Raw genomic sequence first — 13,186 nt, 5'->3', positions numbered from 1 at the left:
TAAGTAACCTGTCATCGGTTTGTCAGTCATATTTCACCTATTATTCCTTATCAGAACTTTTTAAACCTCATCTTAATACTTTCAAACGAAATTTTTTGATGTGCAAAGAGCACTTCAGTAAGCATTTTATGAGCTCATTTTCTATCAGAATCTATGAAATACTCTTTACTTAAGCAGAGGCATCATTACTCACCCAGATCTAAATCCAATTTTCTCACCGAAAAAAAATTCGTATCAGAAGTTGTACATGTGAAATGTACAAATTATGTGCAAACTATGGTCTAAAATTTAAAACCCACTGTCGCTATCCAAACAAAAATTATTTCAAAAGCAGGCATGAAAGCAACTGTCTTCCAAAGGCACAGCCCAGACATGAAGATCACATTGCTGCACAAATTCATCTTCTCTGCTGGGAGGGAGATCAGAAGTGTACTCTACCCAATGGATAGGAGTCACTTTCCCATCAGTTACAAAAAGAACCTCTAAAAAATGAGTCATGAAACAATGGGACCAAATCACTTTAACAATAAACTATTAAAATATGATCTATAAAACTGACCTTTTCCTTTCCTTCACCACATTGTGAAGACAAGCAAAATGCACAGTGGCCTCCACACCTCATTTTCACCCTCTCACTACAGAACACCTCTCATACGAGTGGCCACCTTCCCTCCCAAAACCCAGAAGGGAGAAGCTAGTCCATTTCATAGGTAGGAACTTACACACTCACCCTCCCAGCCCTCTGGTGCTTTGCAGTTGTCTGTCTTGGTGGGTGAGAAAAATGAAACCACACAAGGGAACAGGATTCCAAGAAAAGCTCAAAACTGATTTGTTCAGGTGGCCTGTATAAATTATAGAGGCCACCAAAACCCAACTTTTTTTATTATAAATTTTATTTCACATTGTCTTTTTCTCCTCTGTGGCATCAAGTTGAGGTCAATGTACTTTTCACTATTTGGGTAAGTGCAAATTTTCATATTTTTCAAAATACGAGGCCAGATATCCCTTCTGGCCAATAAGGACCGTTAAACCATTTCAATCCACAGTTAGCAAAGTCCTCAAGGAACTCAAACCCAGTGTAGCCACCTGCCTAAGTAATAATGTAACAAGCAAGTTTAAAAAGTATGGTTTTTTCGAAGTCAAAAAGTATATCCCAAATACAGTCAAAAGACAAAGGTATAAGGGTTGCCCATATTTATTTGATAATTAGGACAAAACTCAGCTCTGCTAAATAGATTGACCAAAACTAAGGATAAGTGGTTTTACTCTCAAGTTAAACGTAACAGTCTAAGTGAGATTCTGGAACTTTTCAGTTGACTGAAAGGACTTAATGTTACTCTTATTTTCCTAAGTACAGAAAATATAAGAATCCAATTTTTATATATCCTTCCATTGATTCAAACTATTAGAATATGTCTTCAGTTAAACTCTTTATTTGAAGACCACACTGTTCAAAGATGACGAATCACAATTATGCAAGGTGACGGCAACTGCAGTGCCATACATGCATGACTTCCAACGTAATTCTTCAGATTGAGGAAAGTTCTTCCAGTTAGTGGAGCCTTAATCTTTAAACTACTAACATATATTTCATTCAAAGATTCCACATAAAAATGAATTTTTAAAGATAACTCATTGAAATTCTTCCCCAAACTTAATAAACTCACTCAGGCCACAGTCCAATAAAAATAACAGAACACACTTGTTTTTTAAAAACCTTCATGTCCACACTCTTAAAAACCACAGGTCATCATCCAAAACTATAAAGCTCACTCACATGTAACTCCTTCCAAAATTTATTTTAAATCATTTTTAAGTATACATAAGTAAATTCTTTTAAAGTAGGATTGATTCATCATGGGGAAAAAATATAGCAAAATATTCAGAATGATATAAGTAGGACTTGAGAAAATTAAAGTTACTCTAAGATGAAAAGAAAAAGGAAAACTTAATTTTACTCAATTGTGTATTCATAGTTGCTCTTAAGGTATACACCCAGCTATTTATCAATCTCTCCCCAGGCCCACACTGGCTCCATGCACCTGTAACCTCAGGACACTGTCTTCTACACAAAGAAGTCATTTGCAATTAATAATTGAATTAAGTTAGACGAAGCTTACTTTGTGTATGTGTTTTGAGTAAAGGTAAGATTTGGTGGTAACCACATCAACCTTCTTCCTGGCATCACTTTTCCCCTTTTATCCACAACATATAATTAACCTTCCTTTGACAATGTAAAGAGTTACCACAAACATTCACTTCACATATATCATTTCCAAAGCACCTCACAATAGTCATAACTGATAACAGTTATGAGTAGCTTCCCACGTGCCTCATAATGTTCTAAGTGGTTATCATACATTGTCAGTTAACCTTCACAACTCTGTAAAGCAGAAATTACCATCCTCATGTCATAAATGTGTAAACTGAGCCAAGGAGAGGCCGAGAGGCGCCCAGGGCTTTGTGGCTCCCGAGTGGCACAGAGCTAGTGTAAGACCAATCGGCCTCAAGAGAAAGGCCACACATCCCCGGTCAGATCCTCAGGCACCAAGCTACACGCCCACCGTCGACATTCACCTTCCTCGACCACGTACCTTACCAAGCTCAAAGTGTTAACAAGAGAGCGTACAATCCACAGAGCATGATCCAAAGCTCAACTCTGCAATGGCTCAGGGACAAGGCTAGCACTTCCGGTCAACTCTGGGCAGTCTTCACAGGTAAAAAGCAAGGCCTGGCCTGACAGAGTAGGTGCCCGGCTAGTAGGAGCCTAATCCAGTCAACTGGGGGCAGTCTTCTCTATCACCTCCTCCCTCAAACTCTTATCTTTAAGTCTTATTTGAGTCCCCTAGTAATCCTGTCAAGCAAAAAACTATTCACTCACTGCCCTCTAAACTGACTTACACTAATCTACCTTCTAAAAATTTGAGAAACAGAAGTCAGGCTTCTGAAGCCCTCAATATCTCCTGGACAAACTTATCCTCAGGGTCTAAAGAGAATGGAGAGACCCTCATACTGAAGTAGCAAGGATTACAGCGAACTTGAGAACCTCCGCACTGAATTCCTCAACACCCACAGTTAACTGGAGACCAACCTAACAATCACACTGGACAAGACGCACCTAACAGAACACAGCTTCAGTATATATATCCAACTGATACGTTTGTGAGGAAACTTCTTAAACTTGGGATACTTCTAGACAGTTGGAATTTTTTGTTTTCTACACAACAGAATATATATTACTTTGAGAAGGTGTTAACTTCAGGAATTTTTCTTCTGAAAATATTAAAGAAATTCAAGCATCAAGCCACCAATAACTTGTATTCATGAATCTCACAAAACCAGGGGAAAAAATTATATTTAACCAACTTCTTTATATTACTCAGAGAAGTCTCCAATAAGACAACCTAACAAGATCACAGGCTGCTTCTTCATTCTTCATTGTTAGTACTGTTGGGAAACACTGGTCATGTCACTGATGGCTGACTAAACAACAGTTTCGTCATTTAAGAATAACGGACATAAACTCACAACTACTTTAAATGAAATAAATAGAGAAAAGAAATACCTCAAGCTCCACCAGGGCTGCAGTCACTGCATCTGTCGCAAGAGCACCAGCCTGTAGCTTTTCAATTGCCTATAAAACCAAGGGGCAAGATTATTCACTGTAAAACCACAGCTTCTCAAACACACCCAGAAACTTTTCAAAGGCTTAAAGAAGTGTAGGAGACATTTAGAGTTAACAAAAATTGATCACTAGAGTTCCACTCCATACTACAAGAAATAAACTACTTAGATTTAAAGTTAGCAATTATTCAGGATAACTTATGATATACCTCATTTATTATTATTCAATTTGAGACAATGAATAAAATTTAGCCACTAAACACAAAGTGCAAGGAATTTAGTAAGTGAAAGGGCTTCATTCATCACAGGGCAATTCACGTAGCCTGAGAAATTCTATGAATTCCATTTTGAAATTTGAATTCATATTTTATATAGACTAAGCTAATAATTTCTTATTCCACCATTACTACTCTCCCTGTGTGTGTTAGGTGCTCAGTTGTGGCCAACCGTTTGCAACCCCATCGACTATAGCCCCCCAGGCTCCTCTATCCATGGAATTATCCAGGCAAGAATACTGGAGTGGGTAGTCATTCCCTTCTCCAGGGGAACATCCTGACCCAGGGATCAAACCAGGACCTCCACAATGCAGACAGATTCTTCACTGTCTGAGCCACGAGGGAAGTCCCTGCTACTCTCTCTACTCCAACTATAAAAAATAGTGACTCAGTCACAGAGGCATTTCAGAATTCTTGGATGAAAGCATACTTTTGACAACAGCATTTGTGATTCTATAAGGTATTTTACATTGAAATTAAACATATAATATTATTTCATAATATAATCTATAGAAAGTAAAGGCCACAAAATCACCTTGCTTCTTAGGTATAAATAAGACAGGAAAGAAAGAGAAGGAAGACTGATTTTTAAATGAATTATTGAAGCTCCACCTTAGTCAACAAAGATCAAAAACTAAGAACTGTATTCCTCAGGAAACTTTTGAGAAGTTCATTTATTCTATACATTGAGGAGTCTGGTTACACAGTCTAAATCTATTACATACAGAACTATATTCCTATAAAGGTAAGCCATTTCTTTTCAGATAACAAAAAGATTTCACACTTTGAAAAATAAGATTAAAAATGTAAAATAGCTTAAACAATATTTACCTTTATTATAGTTTTTTTTAAAGACAATGCAATCACTGTAACAAAATATTCTCATTCATGAGATTTCATTCATAAGAAAAATCTTGGATCTCTAATTAAGTATAATCTTCTTTAAACGGTAATAAATATAAATGAAAAGAGTGAGAAAGACCCCTATTTACTTGATACGTAGTGTCCAATTAACATTCTATTTGCATAAAAGGTAATGGAAGGTTTGCCTACAAGAGTATATAGTCAGGATCAAAATAAAAATGAACAATATTTCTTCCGAGTCCACTCCTGCCTCCACATTAAGCATTCAACAATTTAGCAAAACCTCAAAAACCAAAGATGAAAAATAAGCACGACTGAGTACAAAGGCAAAGCTAAACTTCAGAACGACAACGAATTTGCTATGATACAAACTACGTGATGAGAAGCAGAAGAAAAAGCACAGGATAATCTCCCCAAGAAAAACACTCCTTTTAATTTTTTTATTATTTTTTCCTTCCCTTCACAGAAAGCCACATTGGCTGCCTTTGAGCTGTTTTCCCTACTCCTCCTATAGAGCTCAACACTGCTGCAAAGATTAAAAGGTATATGATTATGTGCCCACAATTCCAAAAATACGGACTTTGATCTGGGAAAGGAAAGAAAAGATCTAAACATGATTTGGAGAATAAAAAATACAAAACAAAACAAAAGACTCCACAAATATGAACAAAATTATTTTGTGGTCCAAGCCAAAGTCTGTCTTATAAATCAAACCTTAAAATTTTGAATTTCAAGGTAAAGCTGCTTTATGGTCAAAACTAAAATGTTTCAGACAGAATATATTCTCTCCATACCTTTTGACAAGCTCTTTTGCATACATGCTTATATTCCTTGGCTTTGGATTCAGAATGATAACCTGCACCTGTAATGGGAAAAAAAAAATCAATGGTTAACTATCATTAAGATATCAGAGACCTTGTTAACATTATATAAGTAGTTCATGCAAACTGATGCTTTCTGAGTGACAAAAAAACTACTGTCCTAAGTGTATGGACTCTTAAAAATCTAATCTTAAAAATCTTTCTGCACTATAAGCATTTTCAATACCATGCCTTATCTCCTTTGTCAAAAGCTATTTTCCTACCAGAGGCACCAGAAATAGCTTACGTTCCCAAAGAGGCTTCGCCAAGCTGACCTCTCCTCATTTTGAAATCTTCCCCAAAGTCAGAAGTGTTTTTTAGAGGGAGCTGATAACCTAGGCAGTGTCAAGGGCAGAGTGCCTTTAATTTCCTCCCTGTTGAACTTTGGAAAGTCTTTGTCAGAATTCTTAAGAGTAACTTCAGAAAACTAGGTAGCTTTATTTCAAACTTGAAACAGACAGGTGTTCCATCCTATCCACAACCACCACCAATATCACCTCTCCTACCCTAACTTCTCCATTCTTTCACCCCTGGAATGTAGCTCAGGGTGTCTGAAACATCAGGGATGGTATATCCACCACTGCCTATCCTAATCAAACACTCAGCAACTTCAAGAGAAAGGCTCTGAAATTTATTTCCCTAAAAGGATTAATCGTTGCTTAGTTAGGGATCTCAGAATAAACTAGAAAGAAACCAAGAAAAGGCCTTTCATCAAAGTTCCTTAACTTGCTCTGAACCTCCCCCTCAGAGCCCACTCCCCGTCCTCTGCTGGACCCCAGAGGGGTCCAACACAGGGAAGGTTAAAGAACTACATCTCTAATCCTCCTTCTGTGAGGCTGCAGACTACAACACAAACTTAACCCATCTTTCCTCAACGCAGACAAAGAATGGGCCCAAGAAGCTATGGTTAATGGACTCGAGGGAGCAGAAAAGAAGTCCGAAGAACAGGAATCCATAATACAGGCAAATTCTAGTCCCATTTCTCAAAAGCACTCAAACTTCACAGAACCTGTGCCAATGTTTACGAGGACTCTCTTCAACGTTCTCTAATAAATGCCATCTTAGATCTCAGACCCCAACCTTGCAGCAGTATTTCCCACATGGGATACTGCAGCCAAATAGACTAACTTTACTGTGTGGATAACTGCACTAATAAACTTCCCTGACGGTTCAGTGGTAAAGAATCTGCCTGCCAATGCAGGAGACACAAGAGACATGGGTTCAATCCCTGGGTTGGGAAGATCCACTGGAGGAGGAAATGGCAACCCACTCCAGTATTCTTGCCTGGAAAATTCCATGGACAGAGGAGCCTGGTGGGCTACAGTCCATAGGGTCGCAAAGAGACAAGACTGAGTGATGAGCAGAAGCATGAAAAGTATAGGTAATATACAGATCTAGGGAAAAAGCAAAAATCTACTATTCAAGTGACTAAAATTTGGGCAAGTCTCCTTTAATACCAAAAAAAAAAAAAAAAGCAAAAGTTTTAAAATCTCTACACTGGAATTGAAATTTTGTCCCCTAAATGTGCAAGGCATGTAATGCTACATAATCAATCATTCTATCTGACCTTCTAAGAATTTAGAAGGGGAAAGTCATCCTTAGTCCACACAATTTCCTGCCATTACGCAAACTTCCTCCTATCACAGCCGGTACCAGCACCAGCTATAAGACTCACTGCCACGAGGTGTGTGTCTGAGACAGGAGGGAGTCTGCAGTGACCATCACAGAGGTAACCCTTCCCAACTCATCAAATGCTCCACGGCATTATTGCTTACATATCTCAGGGCTTCCTTGCACATTTTTCAAACACTCATTATGAATAAAGTAACTCACTGGGTCCTATAAACGATGCACCACCAGCATGGTATAGTAGAAGGGAACACTGGCTTGGGAATTTCAGTTGTTTATATAAATTTACCTCATTTCTTTGAAAAATCATTTGAAAGAAAAGAAAATTGAACCTTTTGTTTGTTCACTGTTTGACTTTTCTGGATTTGATTCTGTAAGACTTCCCAACATGTCTGTTCAGTTTAGCTATAGCCAAAGGTTAATGATCAGGCAGAATGCCAGTCTGACAAAAAGAAACAATGCCACTCAACTCACATCAAAGAAAAAGGGAGAGAAAAAAAGAAAAAGAAAAGACAGGGGCAGAGCTGCACTGCTTGGAAACCGTAGATGTATCAATGATGGGGACTCGGGGGTTGAACTTCACTGTGTCCGTCTTCCAGGTCCTCTGAAGCAGAAATCAGAGGCTGACGGAGTGCCAAAATCACTAGAATGGGACTTGTGGGCCCACTTAATGGTTTCTCGGCCTGGAGCTACTGATTAGCTGTGTGCCTGAACCACTTAATCGCTCTGGTTTTAAGGTTCCTCATTTATAATATTAAGAAGGCAAAAACTACCTTTAAGATTGTATAAATTACACTCTAAGATGGACATAGTCAAATACGGGGTGAGTAAAGTTTTTTTCAACAACTTTATTTTTAAAAACACAAACGAGAGTTTAAACAATTACTTTGTCTGGTTTTAACAATACCTAAATATATCTACTATATGGAGTAAAGGGCTTCCCAGGTGGCACTAGTGGTAAAAGAATCTATTCACCAATGCAGGTAAACAAAGAGATGCAGGTTCAGTCTGTGGGTCATGAAGATCCCCTGGCTGATGTCACGGCAACCCACTCCAGTTATGCTTGGCTGGAGAATCCCCAAGGACAGAGGAGCCTGGCGGGCTACAAGTCCATAGAATCGCGAAGAGTCAGACATGATTTTTTAACAGGCACACGCAGATGGAGTAAAAGTACTAGAGGAGGTGAGTGAAGGGGCCAAAGGAAGTGCCATCACTGCAAGACCCTCCACGTGGGGAGCTCGGGGGAGGCCTTCACACTATGCAAGTCAACCTGTGGTTCCAACTCTTCCTGCAGTGTCCCTCCCCCAGACAGGAAACAGCTTCTGGTATACTCCAAGGCAAAGGAAAGGAAGCCCATTACTTTCATCTTCCAGCTCAGCTACTCAGAGCTTACCTGCATGCACCAACACAAAGCCCCCTCGTTTCTCTTTATGGGACTGCTTCGTTTCCAACTCTTTCGCTGTTGTTTTAACAGCCGAAACTTGAGATGATCTGGAAGGCAGCCCTTCTCCAGAACTCATCCCCTTCTCCATGGTCATTCTCCAAGATTACCATCTTCTATTGGGAAAAGTGCATACTTCCATCCAAAAGTAACTGCAGAAGAGGAATTACCCTAAAGGAAAACAGGCAAAGATAGTGTGCATTTCTTTCCACTAACACACATGTATACAAATTTGTGCTCAGGTAACTTTCAAGAAAAACCCCTAATTTTAAAGTTATTTAACTGGGTAACACAAAGAATATTAAAAGGTTAGAATTTAAATCCCTTTATACACTGACAGGTCTTGAAGTCGTATAAACAAAGAACTGTTGTAAAAAAACTTCATGTTGAGTCCAAAAGATATTTTATCTCTCATTTTATCTACATTGAAGAAAACCTCATCTTAAATATCACTTTCTACTCCCTCCAAACCAAACGCTAATAACCTCTGGGACATTCGAGAACCACAGGCAGCACTGGCAACATCACTGAGCCTTGATTTAAAGCCTAGATTGCTGCTTATTTTTTCCTCCAGCTTTATTGAGATATAACTGACATACACCAGTGGATAAGTTCAAGCAGTACAACCTGAGGATGTGACACACATATATACTGCAAAATGATTGCCACAAGGTTAGTTAACACATCCATCACCTCACCTAAGTACAATCTTTTGTGTGTGGTGAAAACATATATGAGCTCAAGATTGCTGTTTGCTTAAAAAAATGAACCAACCTCCCACCTCCCTCCCCATCCCATCCCTCTGGGTCTTCCCAGTGCACCAGCCCTGAGCACTTGTCTCTCTCACGCATCCAACTGAAAAAAAAAACAAAATGAACCAACATACAGATTTACTCTGCCTATGGAGAACTTTTTATGAAAAACAGTTTAATGCTTCAGAGCTCAATGTAAAACAAATGCTAACAAATTTATAAGACTAAAGCATGAAATTAAAATAATACTTGTGCAAATATTTGTTCATTTTCACAAAAGCATTATTTCTGAGGTTCTCAAAAGATAATAAAATGAATTACAAGCAACATATACCACAAAGCTTCTAATTTTTCTCACAAGCTCACAAGCTACTGGCAATCTTGACTTAATAATGATGGTAAAACACACTTCAGACTGGGGAAAAATGGATCATTTAAAAAATCAACAGAGATTTGAGGGGAAAAAAAAATATCCCAAAGTCACGTGATTGAAACTACTCAAACACCTAGATTCACACTATAAGGTAAAAATCTGTACCTTATCCTAAATTGAGAAATGGGGAGGGACACAGGGCTTTAAAGAGTGACAGCCAACTAGTTCAAAAGAACAGTGTCACGCAAAGTGTGGTCTACAGACTAGTGCTGGTTATCAGTCTGCAAGAGATTATTTTTTATTCATATACGAACTGTCTCACATCCATGTTTTCAATAAACAATGACAGTTTTTCTAATTCTTTTCTATTTCCTTAAGTTTTGTTTATAATATCTTTTTATAATCTATTTAATAGAACAATTAAAACCATCTATAAAAACTGGAGATTCACAAGGAAAAGACTCAAAGTACAAAAGGCACATTAATTCACTCTAAAACTTACATCTTCCAGAGTATAATTATATTTTTGAAATAATTTTATCTGCTACATCAGATAAAAATATGAGCTTTTACTTTTATCTTTCTTTCACAGTTCTGTTTTGAGGTTTTTGTGGTATTCTGTTTTATTTTTGCATTTTATAAAAGAAATGGTCAACAATGGATTGAAAAAATTTTAACTTGATTCTTCACACAAGAAATGGCCTGGAAGCAGTGCAATATGGTACACTGTGTGTGCATGCATGCATGATAAGTCGCTTCAGTCATGTGTGACTCTTTGCAACTCCATGGACTGGAGCCCGCCAGGCTCCTCTGTCCATGGGATTCTCCAGGCAAGCATACTGGAACGGGTTGCCATGCCCTCCTCCAGGGGATCTTCCCAACCCAGGGACTGAACCCACGTCTCTTATGTCTCCTGTATTTGCAGGCGGGTTCCATACCACTAACGCCACCTGAGAAGCCCAATATTGTATTTTAACTTCCTTTAATTCCTGGTTAAAAAGAATCCATTTAATTATTATTATGTATCACCTAATTTAAAGGACAAATAATTTAAAATCATATACATATATACATTTGCTGTTATATTAAAATGTTTACATATAATCATAAATTTTGATTATAAAAGAGCGCTGAGGTTTATTAAATAACAGTAAGTTAAAATGCCTGCTTTTGTTTTGTAGTGATAAGTATCTCTCTGAGGATGGATTTTCTTCCAACTGTTTCACAAGGGTCTGCCTCAATTACCTTTATTTGACTTTGGCTATTTCTCTGAGATAGGTTACTATTTATTTCTGTGTCAGTTGACAAAGTCAGTTTAAATGATTAGCAGTTTATCTCCCAGTCTATATAGGCCTGATGTCTGACCAAGTCATGAAATGAGCTTGGGCCCACTAGACCCACAAACAGCTGTGTGAAAACTCAGGCTTCAGAAAATTCAAAGCTTCAGTTCAAATGAAAACACATCCAAGCAGTATGAGTTATAAAACTTTCTCTGACTCACTGTCATCAGATGCAATTTTTTCATGAATAACAAATTAGAACATCTACAAATTATAATGAATAAGTTTTGATGTAATAGGCATTTTTAATGTATATGAGAGATTTGCTTGCTTCTCAAGCTTGTCTGAAAAAATTAAATGTGGAAGATGAATAAATATGCTGTTTCTTGAGCAATCTATCATCTCTCAGAGATGATAGAAATTTATTTATGTAGCAAACCATGTCATCTCACTAAACTCCTCCAAAAATGCTGGCCCCAAAGTTCTGCAGCACTGGGAAAGGAACTCAAGTAGACAGGCTAGCCAATGTACAACTCTGGCCTCCAACTTCCAATGGTTACTGGAATATTTTTAATTCAATTAGAAATGAAGCAATGTCTACTCCAATATCAGTTTTTGTTTAACTCAGAACCCATTAAAAGTCTTACATTTGTAACAGAACTCCAACAAATGTCCCAAAAAAGACACAAAAGGCGGAAGGGGGCAAGTGAGCAAATCCCAGTTTATAGAAGAACTATATAACAACTTAAACAGATCAAAAGATGCTAAACCTCACTCAAAAGAAAAAGGCAAAATAAAACCACACTCACATATCAGCTGGACTGGCCAAGTTAAAGAGTCATTCTCACATGTTGCAAGGAGCAGCACAGATGAATACAATGCAACAAGGTCAATTTGGTAAAATCAACCAAAATTGCAAACATACACTGAAGGGTAGTCTGTAATGGTAAAGATATAGACCAATAGTATGTCTTGATAAAAAAAAAAGTAGTTAAAAATAAAAGCAGCTTTTGGAAAAAATGAGAACTTTATTGATACACAAATATGAAACAACCAATGTTGAAGATATTTTGGTAAGTAAAAAAAGGCACGGTACAGAAACATATGCAGTACCATATTTTGAGGGAGACAAGAAAAAATAATACAACCAAATATATATGCAAAGTGAAATCTGGAAGAATATATCAAAAATTAGCACAATAGTAGTTACCAAAAGATTTCGGTGACTGGTGGACAAAGGTGAAATGGAAATCCCACTATTCACCATTGTGCACCTTTTGATTTTGGACAATCTGAATCTATTACTTAAAAACAAAAAAAACCTTTTTTATTCATTTATTTCTTTATGAGAACACAAGATAACTAGCCAAGTCCAGGTCTCAAAATAGGGCAAGCTGGTGAGATCCCACTTCAATAAGAGGAGAAATGCCATATTCTGAAGGTTCTCAACACTCAACCCACCTAGAGAAGGAACAGACAAAAAAACACGGCCAGTCAACAATACTGGCTGAGAGGTCTGTTTTGGTTTTGTTTTTCTGGATCTTGAATTTCTAGGGCCACACAAACCACAGATAATCCTAAATTAAAAAAAAAATAAAATTATTATTTGATCTCTACAGTTGAAACTAAGGAGTAAAAAGTAAATCATGTAGATTGACATCAGATATCCCTGTGATATTTTTATCACATTTGTAGTCATTATTACAAATAATTATTTGAAATGGATGAATCACATTCACATCAATACATAGATCCATATGGAAAATGTTTAACACTTCAGCTAAGTCTTTGAGATAACAGTCATCACAAAAGTTTTCCAATCAAAGATGCATATGCATGTTATAGCTTTACACAACAGAAAACAACTTTATACATCATTTTTATAATGCCTGTATTCCTGAATGATAAGTTTGAATATGGACATTTTGCAAGTTTCTACTGGTGATGGTACTAAAATTCACTTTATTATATCTAAAAAACACTGGCAATTTGTCCATCCTCTGCAACAGTAGCTTGAAAAGTGAAACTGAAAGTGAAAGTGAAGTCACTCAGTTATGTCTAACTCTTTGCAACCCCATGGACTATATC

General features: G+C 37.4%; 1 protein-coding gene across 6 annotated transcripts in view; it reads right to left on the bottom strand.

Annotated features, from left to right (window-relative positions):
* TASP1 (taspase 1) overlaps positions 1-13,186 on the bottom strand; it is a 246,075-nt gene that overhangs the window by 225,500 nt on the left and 7,389 nt on the right. For 2 of the 6 annotated variants that reach the window (XM_043478985.1, XM_043478984.1), the window contains exons 1-4: positions 12,560-12,692; positions 8,646-8,864; positions 5,558-5,625; positions 3,566-3,634 (exon numbers count right to left, since the gene is read on the bottom strand). In XM_043478985.1, coding sequence (XP_043334920.1) covers positions 3,566-3,634; positions 5,558-5,625; positions 8,646-8,790 — 282 coding nt within the window. In that variant the 5' untranslated portion in view covers positions 8,791-8,864; positions 12,560-12,692. Of the gene's footprint in view, positions 1-3,565; positions 3,635-5,557; positions 5,626-8,645; positions 8,865-12,559; positions 12,693-13,186 lie in introns of those variants that run through there. The other 4 variants (XR_006271492.1, XM_043478983.1, XM_043478982.1 and 1 more) reach the window with 4 other exon arrangements.

The sequence above is a fragment of the Cervus canadensis genome, chromosome 10, assembly GCF_019320065.1.
Source record: "Cervus canadensis isolate Bull #8, Minnesota chromosome 10, ASM1932006v1, whole genome shotgun sequence".
NCBI classification, from domain to species: Eukaryota; Metazoa; Chordata; class Mammalia; order Artiodactyla; family Cervidae; genus Cervus; species Cervus canadensis.
The sequence above is the reverse complement of the archived record's forward strand: the minus strand, read 5'-3'. Positions and strand labels throughout refer to the sequence as shown.